Raw genomic sequence first — 18,644 nt, forward strand, 5'->3', positions numbered from 1 at the left:
ATGAGCGCACAATTGTAGAAAATTTGGAGTTGCGAACTTTCCCGACGTGTTCCAACAGAAATTCTTTTTTTTTCTCTCTTATCCCTATACTATCCCCTCCTTGGGGATGTGCCATAAACGTGAATAGTCTTTTCGCTTTCATCTGACAAGTGAAGGTTGCTTACTGGCGGCTGTACACAAACAATGGATTCTTGGCACAGGTAGAAAAAGTCTGACAATGAAATCCCAATTTTTTACCTATTCTGTGCCTTTTGCGTATAAATAAATAAATAAATAAATAAATAAATAAATAAATAAATAAATAAAATGAATTATTCACCTCTTTGCGTAACTGGAAAATGAATAATATAAAAGTTGACAAAAAACCAGTCTCCACAGCGGGAGTCGAACCCACGACCATCGAATTACTAGTCCAAGCTCTTACCGCTACGCCACCAACTGCTCAGCGTGTGCACTAACGTAAGTGGCTTATACGGTGCGAGAGCCACGTCAACATTTTTATATTTTTATTTACATACGCTTGGTCATTTGGAGTTCCCACTTCGGGTAATTTCATTTCTAGACGAGCCCTGCATGTTCTATAAATTTGAGCGAAATCGGTGGTGACGAGTAGGAAATGCCCCCTTGTCATTCCGGTGGTATTTGAAGGTGCTCAAATACGTCAGCCTCGTGTCGGTAGATTTACTGGCACGTAAAAGAACTCCTGCGGGACAAAACTCCAGCACCTCGACCACTCCGGAAACAGTCAAAGAGTAGTTAGTGGGACGTAAAAAACAATAACATTAATTATGCATTTTCTCTTGAAACAATAACCACCACCACCACCTTACTCGGCCATAGTTCTTGAACAAGCTTGTAGTGACCTACGTTTGCTGTGGCCTCATTCAAAAACGAAGGGATTTCATCGGCGAGCACGATGTCGCCATTTGTTTATCCAACTAGTGGAACTAATGGGTCACTCGTCTGTTGAAATAAAGTCGGTCACATAAGGTAGGACCTACTGACCCAAGTACTGCCCCCGTGTTACAGAAGTGCTCTTGACATCAAAAACACAACACAACAAATTTATTTCCGGCAAAGTAATCTAACCTTGGCATGCTTACTCCGTGACTATATACAACAGCTGTTTCCGTCAATTAGTGTCTTACATTTTTCAAAGACCGCCTCTGTGGTGTAGTGGTTAGCGTGATTAGCTGCCACCCCCCCGGAGGTCCGGGTTCGATTCCCGGCTCTGTCACGAAATTTGAAAAGCGGTACGAGGGCTGGAACGGGGTCCACTCAGCCTCGGGAGGTCAACTGAGTAGAGGTGGGTTCGATTCCCACCTCAGCCATCCTCGAAGTGGTTTTCCGTGGTTTCCCACTTCTCCTCCAGGCGAATGCCGGGATGGTACCTAACTTAAGGCCACGGCCGCTTCCTTCCCTCTTCCTTGCCTATCCCATCTTCCCATCCCTCCACAAGGCCCCTGTTCAGCATAGAAGGTGAGGCCGCCTGGGCGAGGTACTGGTCATTCTCCCCAGTTGTATCCCCCGACCATGAGTCTGAAGCTCCAGGACACTGCCCTTGAGGCGGTGGAGGTGGGATCCCTCGCTGAGTCCGTGGGAAAAACCGAACCTGGAGGATAAACAGATGATGATGATGATGATGATATTTTTCAAAACTCGGATAATGTCATTGTCTCCGATAACGTTCACTTCTGTATTAACCACAGAATATATTATCTCGGTTTACCAAAACTAAGTTTTCATTTCAATCTGAATGGCTTACGCACGGAAAACTAATGACGACGTGCTGCCGCCATTATCGAAAAATCAACGAGCTACAAATAGTTCGATGTCGAAAAGCAAACAAGATTGAAGTGTGTTCGGTGTTTGCAAGTAGCTGACATTTTCACACTACCCTACGTGAAATTGTTCCGCTCTATTCACTGATGATATCCATTAGGCCGTACGAGGTCATTTGGTTACTGAATTTTCTAATATTCACTTTCTTCTCAAGAGAGAAATTTCATTTAGGTAAAACGCATTGACTAACTTAATGTGTTAAGAAAAATGACGATTTAATGTAGACCTGGTACATTCTACCCGTTTATTTTTTACTACATACAACACTTAGATCACACTTAAATCTACCGGATGAGTTGGCCGTGCGGTTAGGGGCGCACAGCTGTGAGCTTGCATCCGGGAGATAGTGTGTTCGAATCCCACTGTCGGCAGCGCTGAAGATGGTTTTCCCATTTTCACATCAGGCAAATGCTGGGGCTGTACCTTAATTAAGGCCACGGCCGCTTCCTTCCCATTCCTAGGCCTTTCCTAACCCATCGTCGCCATAAGACCTATCTGTGTCCGTGCGACGTTAAGCAGCTAGCAAAAGAAAAGCACTTAAATCTGGTTAAGCACACTGAGTCAGTAACATTAGAAAAACCTGTTAGTTAAACTTGGTCAGTTATGAAAAATATCGTATCAGCTACACAGCGCTATTATACGCTAACAAACCCATTGCATAATTTTAAAGAGACACATTCTTTCGAATACTAATAATAATAATAATAATAATAATAATAATAATAATAATAATAATAATAATAATAATAATAATAATAATTTGGGTTGCCTGCAAACCCACGATATGAAAAATCAGTATTTCCAAAACAGAAAAGACCTGTCGTTTTGGAATAAACCTAAGGCCGGAGGACAAACTGAATAAGAAAAGTGCCCCTGACAGCTCACTGCAAGTACTTGGGAAGTTAATTCGATCAGGATGTCATTATAGTGAACGAGACTGAAACCAGGGATAGGAAAATTAATGTAGTAAGTCTGCAGCATCGAACCATAATATTTTGTAAGAAAGAAGTGATACGGATGAAATTATCCTAACGTCAATCTGCTTATACGCTGATTAGGCTACATGCGAGTGAAAGCCGGGTAGATTCGGATACGTTTTTTCGACTTAAATTGCAAGAATATCTATAGGTTCCTACAGCTGGTGGAAACAGCAAAGGATATACCTAATGAAGACACGTTCTTGTGGATGGGAATCCTCGTAAAACTGGAGGTAGCGTGGCTATGATCACGATATTGACAGTCAGGTAAAACTACAAGATAGCTTAATCTGTATTTTGCGAAGGCTTAGAGAGCGTCACTCTCTCTTCTCTCTTTCCTTCCATGTGGGTTGTGAGATTATACCCAGAATATCCCTGCACCCACAGAGACTACAGCCGGTGCCACCACTCTTGAACCGGGTCCGTTTGTACCCTTCGCGGGAACTTCGGATAACTATTCTACTCTCTTTCTTTACTATCTCCCTTACATGGCACGTTCAGTGCATTCTTCGCTCGTTTCTCACCAAAACAGCAGCATCCAATTTTCAAACCAAAAGTCACACATCTGGTTTGGTTGACACTTTAGAACCATAGGTGGCAATATAACAGGGAAGTAACATCCCAAGCCTGCTAGTTTCATCGTGTTTTGTTTCCACGCCCCAGTTCTTCGAAGTTAAAATCAATTTCGTAGGCCTATTTCTCTGTGCTTAGATTCTGAGAAGGTGTCACCCATAAACAAGATAGTAGATTTAGTGTTAGGTGCCATCAAATAAAATATCATCAAGCCCATCTTATCTGAATACAATCAGAAGGAATCTGTAGGTGTAAAATGGCAAATAAATAAATAAATAAATAAATAAATAAATAAATAAATAAATAAATAAATAAATAAATAAATAAATAAATAAATAATAAGGCAATGAAGAAGAGGAAGAACAGTTAACAAGTCGACCCTTGAAAATTCTGGCATCTAACCAATTATGTGCCAGGTGATTCACGAGATAACGATATTGAATTCCGCGGGTCACTGGTGTTTGAGACATGTAAACAAATATGACTTTGAACCCACTATAATACGGTGGTATATGAAGGTACTGTATTAATATACGTTTACCTCGTGTCGGTAGATTTACTGATACGTAAAATAACTCCTGGAGGAACAAGCTTTCCTGCACCTTAACGTCTCAAATGACCATACCTTCAATAAAATGATTATTACAACAATACTAGTCCACAGCAGTAGTTATATAGTTGACCCAGGTTCCATTCCGAATTACCATAAGAATTTTAAAACTAGCCTTAGGAATTGCAATGGGGAGAAACTAGCCTCAGTTAACACGATTGAATATAACCAACAACAAAAAAGGCTGTCATCCTAGAAACAACTTTTTCGTTAAACACCTTGCTGAATTAATTCATGAATAATAATAATAATAATAATAATAATAATAATAATAATAATAATAATAATAATAATAATAAACACATTAAGGTTGAAAGCTCACTTCACCCCCTATATGTACCACAAAGGAGACTGACTACTTGATTAAGGTTCATAACAACATTTGCTTCTATAAAACTTAGATTCTATATTTTCTTTCTTTATGGCTTACTGCTACTGTATTCGGAAGTGTTCCTCCTTTGTTTTCAAGTTCTACTACAAATTAAGTGTTCTTACTTCGCCTTTCTTATGGCTTGCGCATTTTACTCTCACTGCCGTCATAAAGAGTAAAGAAAAGGGAAGAGAGAGGAAGATGTATTCTTTCAAATCTTCCTTTCTGGGCTCTGTCGTCAGTGGTGTGCCTTTGTGCTTTCACAGCGTTGCTGTGTTTGCAGTTTGCTTGCAGAAAATATTTGAAACGAAATGAAAAGCTGATTACAGCCACTACATTTAAACAATAAAATCGGTAAGGAGCTTAGTTGCTTGTCGACAGGGCCTAGTAATTGGAAGATGTGAGAATGATAAAACAAATTACAATGTCATAAAACAATAACGATAATAATGGCGTGTTGCCTCCGGAGAGGCCGGTGCAGATCTTTCATGGGCGACTTGCATGTCTGTGAGGATGTAACGAATTCTAAAGTTGAAGACGGCACAAACACCCAGTCCCGGAGCCAAGAAAGTGCACCTGAGCCGAGGCTCTTAACGGTGCAATACAAGGATAAAATATTGCCGGAGTTTTAAAATATTTACAATACAATAAGACCTTATTTCTAAATACGTTACAGTCTGAGAGAAGAGGAAACCCTCACAAATATATAGTATAAGACCACTGTGCATTACTCGGTATGTAAGATTTTCTTTTATCCGTTGATTATTTATTTTTTGTATAAATACTCAAATTGCTGCTGCCTGTTGTATATGTTTAGGGGGAGCATTGTGCACTTCGCAGAGTAGTGTCATAAGGAGTTACAACCCCATTTACTAGTTTTTACTAATTCTGTGTGGACTCTCTCTGCTCCTTGAGTGTTATATGAGTGTATGTCAGGATTTATGATACAGATAGTGTTTATATGAACCAAATTATGCTTAATTTTATATACCATCATAGCTGAGGCTCTATCACGTAACATATGGAGTGGCAGAAGTCTGCATTTCTTATACAAATATTCCGTAGGCGTTGAGGACTGTAAATTATAAAGTATTTTAGCACTCGTTTTTGTAAAATGGCAACTTTCTCAAAGAGTTCCATATAGCAACATCCCCAAACATTAATTATTTAAATGAGGTGACTTTCAATGAGAGCATGATAAGATTAACTAATCTTCTTCTATGGTTCTACAGTTCATTGTAAACCCTGGCCTCTTCAACAATCTTCCGCCATTTATCTCGATCCAAAGCTAAAGCTTTCCAATAGCTATAGCCCATTTCGTGAAGATCTTCAATGACTCCATCCATCCATCTGGTTCTCGGTCGACCTCGTCCTCTCTGTCCCCCTGGATTTCCATTTAATATATTTTTAGGTACTTCCACATCACTTATCCGAGCTAAGTGCCCGGCCTACCTTAATCTGGCTAATTTCACTATTATTCTGATAGGTGGATCTTTATAAATGGTGTACAATTCATTATTGTACCGTCTCCACCATGTTCCTCTTTCACAGATGATTCTTCGAAGTATCGTTCTTTCGAAGGCATCCAGGTTTTGCTGTTAATGGTCAAGTTTCCGAGGCATTTGTAAGCCCAGGTCTTATAAGTGTTCTGTAGATGGTTAATTTTGTAGTACGAGTCAAGAGCTTTGAGGAGAGAAGACTTGTTAGAGCAAAATAAGCTCTGCTGGCTGCGATTAGCCCCGGAATTCCTTGGACCAAAGGCCAGCATGCTAACCATTTAGCTATGGAGCCGGACATAAAACAATGTGTGTACGTATGCTGCGTCCTTAGTCCGAATGGTGGTTGCATGGCCTATAAACCCACCGTCACCTGTCATAAATAACCTAGACGTGTCACATATCAGTCTGGCAAGTTTACTAAAACTGACTCTACTGGCGACACTTTCACACAAGTCATCAAAGAGATCGACTGCAGAAGAAACGGCGTTAACTGGCACTGCTCATACCACTAAGAAGAGACTGATCAGAAAATTAAAGTAATAACCTTGATCTACCCAGGCATTCAGAACAATGTCATGAGGGATAGATATAGCCACAATCAACAGAAGTGAATTAAATTAGACCAGAAATGGCCAATACGAATATAGAAAGGCCTATCAGTGTAATAAGATTAGGAAAGAGCACATCGTAGGTTAACTTTAGCCTCAGCATAAAAAAACACGCATTCCTATATTTTCTCATGATTCAAACATAAATCATGCAAACATCCGTATTGTGGCAGATGCTATAACAGTTCGAGACAATAATATTTCTTAATCCGTCTACCTTCCAGGGTTTGTATTTCCCTCGGACTCAGCGAGGGACCCCACCTCTGCCGCCTCAAGGGCAGTGTCCTGGAACGTGCGACTTTGGATCGGGGTTATACAACTCGGAAGCAGGACCAGTACCTCGCCCAGGTGGTCTCACCTGCTATGCTATTCAAGGACCTTGTAGGGGGATGGAAAGATCGGAAGGTATGGAGAAGGAAGAGGGAAACAAGCGACCGTGGCCTTACGTTAGATACCATCCCGGTATTTGCCTGGAGGAGAAGTGGGAAACCACGGAAAACCACTTCGAGGTTGGCTGAGGTGGAAATCGAACCCCTCTACTCAGTTGACTTCCCGAGGCTGAGTGAACTCCGTTCCAGCCCTCGTACCACTTTTCAAATTTCGTGGCAGAGCCGGGAATCGAACCCGGGCCTCCGGCGGGTGACAGCTAATCACACTAATCACTACACCACAGAGGACTCGAGTCTATAAATATGTCAGAAAAATGTCTTTGCTACAAAGGGTTGTGGATCAGGAACTGTTCACTCACACGACTGCTGGAACTACAATCAGCCCTCAGCATGGGGGAATGGAATACATTCACGGTATGCTTTGCCTGTCGTAAGAGACAATAATTTATCCAGCTTAAGTTACAATAATTCCTCCTTCTCTCAACGTAAATACTAACTTTTGTGAAGTTACGGAAAACTGTCTTTACACACGAAGATTCAAGTATACCTGTTTTTGACTTTTATATGCCTAATCCTACCGGCCCCGCAGTCTAGAGGCCAGTACCTAGACCTGAGGGTTGGTTCGAGTCCACTCAACCTACGTGATTACAATTCAGGAACTATCTGACTAACGGCCGAGAGAGCGTCACGTTATAATCTGCAAGTCTACGGCTGAGCAACTGTCGCTTGGTACGCCAAAGCACTTTAGGACTAGCGCCATGCGGGATGCCTAATCCCAGACAGAAACGAAGTTTGGGGTTAGTATACAAGTTCACAGAAAAATATTTTATATCTTAAACCCTGTGTATGGAGGCATAGACTGTATTTATACTGTGACTGTCTGTTTAGCCCAAATTGGTGGGTTCGATCCCGACTCAGTCCGATGGTATTTGAAGGTTCTCATTTATGTCATTGTACTCCACCTGGATGAAATTTTCGGATTTCTGGACTCTCGCCGTTTCTAAAAACATAACAGTAGTTAGTGGGGCGTAAAACCAACAACATGCCTATGATCGGCTTCAGCTGACTCCGAGCGAATTGGTCCGAGGTACGGGCCGTGTAGATGTAGGTTTGCATAAAGGTTTGCTTGCTAAATTCGCATCTCAGTGTCGGCAGTCCTGAAGATGGGTTTTCGTAGTTTCCCATTTTCAAATCAGACAAATGATGGGGCTGTACCTCAGCTACGCCCAAGGTCTTCTCAGTCGCAGCCCCTTCCTACCTCATCGTCGCCAAAGACCAGTATTATATTAGTGTGATGTTAAACAAATAGTGAAAAACAAACATAGTAAACAGTTGGTTTACGCAAGTTACTCACATCTGACTAATGTAATCCGTCATCTATGGGTTGGCAGTTAAAAATGTAAGCACCGTGACTCGTAGGTAAATAAGAGACTCAATAAAACTTTGGAGCTTTTATGGAAGATTCAAGTCGGACAAGTAGTTCAAATCACTGCAGTCACTCCATGTCGTATTACAGCGACTCCAAAAAATGTTGAGGTAGTGTATATCCGTATGCTATGTTCGTTCTGAGGCAGGCTTTTACATCCCAGTGAAACTGCTAGGTGAGTTCCGACCACATTAACCCAAGACCTAGCAAGCAAGATGCAATTCATTACAGTGATGAAACAACAGGTTACCAAGTGAGTCGAACATGTTGTAGGTAAAGGACATCAACACCTCCAGACTGTATTTAAATACCCAGCAGCTCACTCACTTATCAGTATTGAAATGTTTCCTTCATATCCACTACCAATTCAACAGGACGTTGTGGCGGAATTCTCAAACACTAAATTGTTTTCTTGTCATAACCACTGTCTCGCCCCAACGAACACTATCACTTCTGGAACTCTCTGTCCTTACTCTCAATTAGAAGTTCGTAATAGCTGCTTTTATGAGAACGAAAGTGACCCACATATTAAGCCCATATCTCCATGATTTCCAAGTTTCTGTCCTTCATCTTCTGGTCCCTTCTCCTCACAGAAGGTTGGCGATCATCACTGAGTATTTTTTTTCCTGTATCGGAGCTGCCGTATCATGGATATTGGAGGTTCTACGTCCAGAATAATCTTCTCCACCTGCGTTTCCCTGATATCTTTCCTTCTGTGTTCAGTTATATCAGGCTTTATTTGTCGCTTCGGAAGATGTGACCACATGATTTCCCGGCACTACGGAGTCCGCCCTCTCTGGTGACGTGGTCCATTCATGGGGCCTTGAACATTCTGGTATACATTTGCATTTGAAAGGCCTGCAGTCCCTTCATTGACGAAGTCTTTAGTGTTCATCCTTTGACACCGTAAAGGCATTTTAATTTGACGCCACCTGGCTGCCTGCTTGTGACTTTCAAAGTTCTGTTTTATTCTAGACCTACTTGATGGCAAGGTAAACCGGATCTACCTTGGGCGTCTGTGACTTTCTATAAATTTTGTCGGGCGAACGCCAAATATATCATCCATCATATGCTCACTTCGTAAGACATGAAAGAAAAGTCGAGTGGACTTTTGTTTCGTTCTTCAAAAATCCAACCTGAAATCCGGAGGCCGACGCTTTACCACTGAGGGAGCACCGGTTACACCTCACGAAACGGCACGAATCAGAGGTCATGGTTAAACGCAGTATGTTTTAATTTCAGTAACACTCTCCTTACAGCGCCGATTCTGGTTTTGATTTATACTTCTGGATTTCATTCTTGTGTAAGCCAACATCCTACGTGCAGGATTTGAAATTTGACACCCTTCCAATGGTGTTTTCATCCAAGGTGATAACAACGTTGGTGATCTTCTGTTTGCTAATTACCACGAATTTTATTTTTTGAATGCGAATTTTAAGGCCAAACTCCTTGCTTGCTTCGTTCATGCAGACGCCTAAAATTCTATGAGATTGGCATAGGCCTTTGTTTTTTCCGTTCCACAACAGCAGGAAGCGCATGAATGATAGATTTATGAACCTAATTCGTCGGATGTTCACAGATCACTTGCTTGACTTCGGTAGATTTCAGTGTTTGGCAGGAATCTATTTCATAACATTTCCTATAATAGCCCACAGATGTCGGGAAGATGAATTTCTTGTGCTAAGAGACATATTATCTTCCGTAATTTACGAGAAAGGAAACTCCGAACTTTCGATCACGCTGGACGTACACATAACGTCGAACCTACTTGAGGAATTAATCAGGAAATAGCGTAAGAATCAACATACTGAAGAACAGCTACGTAGATGTCAACCTAGTTATCTCGGGATGGACTGCCGTATACCATGGAAGTCTGAAATCCTGGTATGAGGTCACAGTACTGCCTCTGCATCAAACAAGAATTTTGAAACAATGTAGTGTGCTTTCAGTCTGAAAATCTGAGTAATTGTGGTCTCAGTTCAGGTGGGTGCATTTTTTTTACTTTTTTTTTTTTTTTTTTTTTGCTAGTTGCTTTACGTCGCACCGACACAGATAGGTCTTATGGCGACGATGGGACAGGGAAGGGCTAGGAGTGGGTAGGAAGCGGCCGTGGCCTTAATTAAGGTACAGCCCCAGCATTTGCCTGGTGTGAAAATGGGAAACCACGGAAAACCATTTTCAGGGCTGCCGACAGTGGGGTTCGAACCTACTATCTCCCGAATACTGGATACTGGCCGCATTTAAGCGACTGCAGCTATCGAGCTCGGTGGGTGCATTTTAATGCACTGTAATGTGTGATCAGGGCTGGAAACAGGGCGATTATGGTCAATATATATCCATAAAAAATAACCTTCCAGTATTCGTCTGGAGATGAAAAAAAAAATGACATGCACTCAGCTACGTGAGGGCAACTGAACGAGAAATGGGCTTGAATACTACCTCACCAACCTAGAAGAGGCCTCCGTAGTCTCCCACTTTAAGTGGACTTGTAAAACCTGGTGAGTTTATAATAATATTGTATGGGAAAGCAAGTCCAAAACAACTTCTAACATTTTTTTTTTTTTTAATATTTGACCCGGCTGAGGGTCTCATACGGTGGAGCGCAGGTCTCCTGAGCACATGTTAGCTCAGTCCGGTGGAATTTGAAGGTGCTCAATTCGTGCTGATTGATTTAGTGGCACATAAAATAAATCCTGTAAGACAAAATTCCGACAACTCTGCGTCTTTGAAAACCATAACAATAGTTATTACGACGTAAAACCAACAACATGAAATTATCATTTATATTCATTAAAGTCCGGCTACATGCCTAAATGGTTAGCGTGCTGGCCTTTGGTCACAGTGGTACCGGTTTCGATTCCCGGCAGGGTCGGGAATTTTAACCATAATTGGTTGATTCCTCTGGCACGGAGACTGGGTGTATGTGTCGTCTTCATCATCATTTCATCCTCATCACGACGCACAGGTCGCCTACGGGCGTCAAATCCAAAGACCTGCACCAGGCCTCTCCGGAGGCCACACGCCGTTTCATTAAAGACCTCAATTGTTTATGCCTGCACACCCTCATCTAAACATTTAACTCCCTTTGAGATAGTATGGAGACCTCCGGATCTTCAATTTGCTGGTTCAAACCCGCCAGCGGTACCTACTCGGAGTTTTGGAGGGTGGGAGCAGCTTAATTTTTTAAACATTTAAAAAAATATATTTTAAAAGTATTTAATTCTTTGAAGTATGTTAATTGTAACTCCCTTCTTTACATATTATACACTCCATGTCGAAAGATGCCGACATGTAAAAGGTAACAAGTGACACATTTGATACTTACCTGACAAAATTAATCAACACTTCCGTAGATCGCCCTAAAGGAGTTCAGGTTTCCCTGCCACCTAGTAGAATAAAATGGAACGCAGAAATGGACACGCATGCAAGCTAAATGGCGTCAGATTAAAATGTCAGCACAAGGCGGCTGAGACCATAGATTAGGTATATACAAGTTTTATTGTTGCCATGTAACTACAGTACATGTTTAAAAAATGTTGACACTTGGCAAGAAAATAAAACTGTTCCATGTTTTGTCTGTAGAAGAATGGTCATCACATCAGGAATTATTTAAATCACCACCTTCTGTCGTATATGCGGGATCAAAGGACTGGGTTGGGGATATTATAAGACTGGATACCCATCTGTCGCCACACCTGGTCCTAGAGAAACTCCCCCCTGAATCACTGGGACTCGAGCCCCGGACAGGCGAGTTGGGAGTACCTAGACAACAGCGCTTATCACCATTCTCCCTAATTCCCCCTATAATAATAATAATAATAATAATAATAATAATAATAATAATAATAATAATAATAATAATAATAATAATAATAAAACGTAATCATCGGATCGATCACATCGCGAAGATGAGCGAGCAGCCCAGTAACCCAAGAACTCACGTTCCAGTATCCAGTATTCGGAAGATACCGGGTTCGAACCCCATTGTCGGCAGTCCTGAAGATGGTTTTTCGTGGTTTCCCATTTTCACACCAGGCAAATGCTGGGGCTGTACCTTAATTAAGACCACGGCCGCTTCCTTCCCACTCTTAGCCCTTTCCTGTCCCATCGTCGCATAAGATCTATCTGAGTCGGTGCGACGTAAAGCAACGTGTAAAAAAAATCAATAACAATTCACGTTGACCAACAAACTCACTCTTCAAAATAAAGCTACTGTGAAATAAATAAGCACACAAGAGTGAACGGCCTACGTCCGCTTACTTCAACTAGGGCACAGCTCTGTACATTACTATCCCATCTCCCCCATCACCAAACCATCAACTTGACGTAGATATTAATAACAATCAAGTTTACAAGTTGCTTTACGTCGCACCAACACAGGTCTTATGGCGACGATGCGATAGGAAAGGGCTAGAACTGGAAAGGAAGCGGCCGTGGTCTTAAGGCACAGTCAGGTATGAAAATGGGAAACCACGGAAAACCATATTCAGGGCTGCCAACAGTGGGGTTCGAAACCACTATCTTCCGAATATTGGATACTGGCCGCACTTAAGCGACTGCAACTATCGAGCTCAGTTAATAACAATCGTGATTCCGCGTATTAACAACATCGACCCAAAAAATGAACAGATATAATTAAGAAAAACAATGAACTACGAAGTTGAAATGAATGTCTGCAAGTCACCAGCGTAAGTAAATTATCTTAACTGTACGAAGCCTTGAGCAGATATTTTTTCAGCTTAATGTAAGTAAAATGTAAATAATCGACACGGTAATTACAGTCATAGTATCGAATTTCCCCACACGGCCGACAATACTAAATGGAGATCACTGATGACTGATTGACCTAAACTCGAATTAATTTCTTGTCCTAATGTACTCACAAAAAATGAATGAACACTACTTACGTGAACTCGGGTTGACGAAGAATCTCGTGAGAGAGAAACATTTGCAGAAGCAAAATTGGAGGCCCGTCGGCCATGAGAAATTATACGACCAAACCGTTAAGTTTCCGAAGCCAAGTATATATCTCTCTGTATATTTTTTTCTGGACTGGTGTATTTGTAGAAGCAATGTGAAGGAGACTCAGTATGAACGTAAGAAAGATTTCTATCGTCAGTCTATAGTCACTGCTCTTGTTCCAGAATTAGAGTTTACATCATAAAAAGAATTGGGTTACATTTAACATACTGGTACTTCAAAGAGTGAAAATAATTTTAAAATATTAAAAATTCGTTGTTTTATTTACAAAGTGAAGCTACTTGTTTCTACGCAAGTTATTAAAATACACAGCAAATCACGTTAATCACAATGAAGGATAAGAATTTAACGGTGTTTAAATACAGCCTTGTGTGGCTTCCGGATTAGGATAAAATTCTGGCACCTTCACGTTTCTACAAATCTACAGCAACTGAAGGGACTTGTATCTCTTCAATATTTACCTACCATTAGTGATGTGCGCGAGTGATGCCTGGAATCGCGGTACTCGATTCTTTCGAGTCCAGGCTCGGACTCGCTTCGCTTGCGAAGGCTCGATGATAGCATGACGTCACACGTTCGCTCACTCGCCGGCTCGTAGATGGATGAAGCATGCGTACAAGCGGTCGCTGAGGGTTTATGGGATTGCGACAGCGCGGTACGATATGAAAAAACTGAATGAATGCGGAAAAGGAATAACCTAAATTTGATAATTACTTGAGAACGATAATAATGCCACTTAATACGCATAATAAGATATGAAAATATCCGTTTACGGCGTCTCGCACACACTTCACTGAATATGCCATCTATTCTAATATTGATAATATATCTTATCTGGCCTTCATAGCCCAACTTGGCCGGTTCGATACTGGTTTATTCCGGTAGTATTTGAAGGTGCTCAAATACGTCAACCTAGTGTCGGTAGAATTATTGGGACGTAAAAAATCTCCCGGGGGACTAAATGCGGTACCTCGGCATCCCCGAAAACGATACAAATGTACGTACTTGGACGTAAAAGGTATAACATTATTATTATTATTATTTCAAATCCCTGTCACGGTATGTATGTTGTAATTAGTGTATTTTAAACATGTGCTATTTTTTTTTGCTAGGGGTTTACGTCGCACCGACACAGATAGGTCTTATGGCGACGATGGGATAGGAAAGGCTTAGGAGTTGGGAGGAAGCAGCCGTGGCCTTAATTAAGGTACAGCCCCAGCATTTGCCTGGTGTGAAAATGGGAAACCACGGAAAACCATCTTCAGGGCTGCCGATAGTGGGATTCGAACCTACTATCTCCCGGATGCAAGCTCACAGCCGCGCGCCTCTACGCGCACGGCCAACTCGCCCGGTAACATGTGCTATTTGTAGACTATAGACGGTATTTCTGCACACATTGTATTGCTTCGCTACTGGTAAATTATATCTCATGTAGCCATTATGCATATACACGGGCGTAGATGTGCTAATATGATCGGTAGTATGACAGATTTATTGTAACCATAGCCTATTGCTAACCGTGCCAAAGCCTACAATCGTCCGGGGGAACAGGTGAATTACAGCAGTTTATATGTACATCTTACTTTCGGCAGATATAATGTCGGGTATTAAGATGAGGCGTCCAGAATGTGACGTACGTTCACGCAGCAAATCAGCGGACAGAACGTCATTCTGTTCTAGCTAAACAGCTGACAGTTTGTTAGTAAGTCACAACCTTTAGAGCCTATGATGATGATAATAATAATCATAACAATCGAATTATTGACGACCGATGACTGAACAACATCAATCATCAGCAGCAAACATATTGCACTCCACCCCACAAAAATATTCTGTGGGTGACCCTGAATGCCGTGCACTCCAGTACAGTAGATTTTAGTTCTAAGGCATGTCCACAGATAGCGACACCAGTATGCTTGGACTCGAGTCTGGAGTCGAGTAATACCGATTCTAAGAGCACATTACTCGATTCTACTCGATTCCGTCGCTAGCCCATCACTACCTACCATCGTTCCCATTTGGTTGTACCAGGAATAATTCTCACTACTTTAATGTCAATTACATCTAGTTTACGCGAAAAATATTTCCCAGTCAACAAACAAAACATTCACTTCCATAACGCGAAGCAGAAGTGAAAACAGGGCGATATACTGTAAGGAAAATTCGGTCAGCAAATTCACTTCCTTATCACGTAATACAGAACTAACGATTACCGCTGTGAACTACAGCATTAAGTTCGCTGAACCTCAATTCATTTCTTGCGCTCTACTACAATTCGGGGAAATTACACGTCAAAAATACCTTAAATGGATCGCCACATCCGATTTCGTTTCCTATCTGGAACTCAATTACCCTGGAATTCTCCTTAAGCGACATCACGTAAGAGTTTCCTGGGATTATATGGTAAGTTTAGGGCGGAAGAATACTTGGAACAATCATAATAATAAATTTTAGCAAAAATATAATGCCACTACCGGAGTCACACAGGTCTTGAATTCCAAGTCGCAGCCTCAAAAGAAACCGTTACACGGCTCGGTGAAAGGGAAAGTTGAAAGAGCATTGTAAGCGAGTGATCACGCTTCGTTAAGATACTGGAAGCATTCTGTTTTAGCAAGACCAAGGAGTATTTAGCAGATTATGAATATTACTTGAAATACACCGACATGTAACAAAGCAAAATATATAAGTGCATGACACATGAAATAAATGACGGTGCGCTGTACGGTTGAGTAATCATATCAAGAAGTTTGGCTCATAGTTCTCAGATCCGGTTGAGAAAGCAGACAGCACAATGTGAACAGAAGACGTGTTGAAACAGCCCACGCTCTCCATAAGAATGCCACGCTGTATTTTCAAATAATTCCTATTTTTTGTTTTTTCGTAGAACATGAATACGGCAATTGGTATAAACTCCTGTTCAGTCTGTAAAGCTATCACAAAAACATTCACAACGAAATAGCAGAACGTACAGAAGATTCTAAACGTCATATAGCTAACACATCAAATTATTCTTCTAACAGGGATAACGTCACTTCTTGTACGAATGAACGAGGTATGAATGTACCGTAGAAGGAAAGAAAAGCACGTTAACAGCAGCAAATTCCACGATCATCTTTCGGAAACCAGTCTCGCTAACCAATAAACCAAGGTAGAAATGAGTGAAATTCGGTCTGCAAATTCACTTCCTTATCAGGCTTATCACGTAATACAGAACTAGTGATTACCGCTGTGAACTACAGCATTAGGTTCGCTGAACTTCAATTCATTTCTTGGGCTCTACTACAATTCGGGGAAAATACCCGCCTCAAATACTTGAAGTATTAACGTCAAGAGACCCTTATTCCTATAATTATTATCAAAGCAGATATTGCACCCGAAAGAGAATACGAAGTAAAAACATCAAACATGTGACGTGAGTCTCCAGTTGTAATAATAATAATAATATTATTATTATTATTATTATTATTATTATTATTATTATTATTATTATTATTATTTCTCAAATTTTGGAATATTTCCTGATTAAGAATCTATTCTAACAAAAGACAATGATTTTGTCATATTCATGCTTACGATAGTGTCAAGACACTTGATCAGTTCGTTAATGTGACGATTTGTATTTGTTCTATAAACATGATAGATTCCGTTGAAAGTTCGCAATCTTCCATTACCAAGCTGTTTAATAACGCGTCCACAAATTCAAAGAAGGTAAATAAAAACTAGCACTCACCTTGGCCGATCGGAGATAGCGGCGTTGAGACGATCGTCAGGACCAGGTGAAGAAGCAGAAAAACAACCACCGCTCCTGGCACTAACATTTTGTAATATATTATAAAATGAAAACTATCTCACATCATCATCATAAACCCATGCCAATGATTTACCCTCTACACCACCACACCTGCCACAACAATATCGTACACTGCCTTGCATGGATTGCAACAATTAAACTGTCACACGCTACACTCGCAACTCACATCCTCATCCTCCCCGCACCACCACCTGACTGACTAACAGAATTCATCTGACATGCTCGGCCACCTCGATCCACAAGCCAGACCTTCGCGCGTCGCTCGGTGTTCTTCGACCACTCTCGCTTGCCTGTTGGTTATGCGGACCGGACCCGCGCAGAATGATGTAGCGTAGCCTTACATTCATTACGGTGTAGCAGCAAGCAGACTCCGTGTCATGCTTTGCGAGTATTTATTATGTATATCCATAGGCGTACGCAGGAATTATTTTCAGGGTGGGGGTATTAAATATAAAACTTTAGGACTTCCGTAAAATAATGTTGGGTGAATATTGTGAAATTAGAAACACTAAATTAAAACTTTCAAAGTAACGCAATTATTCAACTAAGAAACATGTATTCATTTTGATTACAATAGCAGATGTCTCCTGATTTTTTGGCCAGCTCATAGATTATATTTTCTAAGGACAAATGTTCTTTGTGTATATACAAATGAGCTAACCCATTCAATCTTTCCTGGGCAGTCGTATTCTGCAATTAACCTTTTTAATATGTCTTTGTGCAGACACCGACATCACTAGTTTACTTCTCAAGGCGTACTGTCTGGTGTCTGACTCTCTTTGTCTGGAGTTCTGAACTCGTCACATCACAAATATTTTACTTGTTTATGTCATCCATTGTTCACAAAGCCCTGTACTGTGGGTCTTTCAAGTCCCGGGTTAACTGTACCCTTTCTCCATAGGTCCACACTTCCTCTCACTCAAGTCTTTGGCGGTAAAGGTAAGGGTAAAACCCATTCATTTAAAAGCAAAAGACTGCGCAGATGTCTTATCAAATTATTAAGGAAAGAGCGCATAAACGTGCATAAAATTACTATACAATGATCAAATAGATACAAAATACATTATTCTTTGCTATATTCATTTAGAGTCTTGTATCTCTTTGCACAAATTGTAAAGTGATATCGCTCACACGCTTTGTTGCATAGTTTGCATAAGCAGTCTTCACCTGGGTCATGGAAGTATGTTTTCATGCACAATTTATGATGAAATCCGTGGACAGTCTTGTGATGGCACTAAGCAAAATCTGGTTTGGTCCACTCCATCTTCGGTCTAGCATGGCCTCTGTTGTGAAAAGTTCCGGCCATATTTCTTCTTGTTTCTTTGGAAGGTCGCACCAAAAAAATCAAAAATTTTGGTAAAATAATGTACTGTATACTCTAATTGGTTGCAAGTATCAACAATAAGATTTTTCTATAGACTTAGGAATAGGTGGGGGCCATTTTAGTACAAATATAAAAATTCCGAAAATATGCGGCACCGTTTTTTTTTTGCGGTTTTTTTTTGAACCAGGGCCAAAATGATTGATTTTTCTTTGCCTTTGTCATGTAAGGCCTAAGG

The 18,644-nt window shown here is 41.0% G+C and overlaps 1 protein-coding gene across 1 annotated transcript in view; it reads right to left on the reverse strand.

The window, feature by feature from the left end:
- The window catches only part of Kul (Kuzbanian-like), a 1,041,359-nt gene extending 1,024,100 nt beyond the window's left edge, over positions 1-17,259 (reverse strand). The window contains exon 1 of the mRNA XM_067141147.2: positions 17,005-17,259. Coding sequence (XP_066997248.2) covers positions 17,005-17,092 — 88 coding nt within the window. The 5' untranslated portion in view covers positions 17,093-17,259. The remainder of the gene's footprint in view (positions 1-17,004) is intronic.
- Between the last annotated feature and the right edge of the window lie 1,385 nt (positions 17,260-18,644).

The sequence above is a fragment of the Anabrus simplex genome, chromosome 1 (genome assembly GCF_040414725.1).
Source record: "Anabrus simplex isolate iqAnaSimp1 chromosome 1, ASM4041472v1, whole genome shotgun sequence".
NCBI classification, from domain to species: Eukaryota; Metazoa; Arthropoda; class Insecta; order Orthoptera; family Tettigoniidae; genus Anabrus; species Anabrus simplex.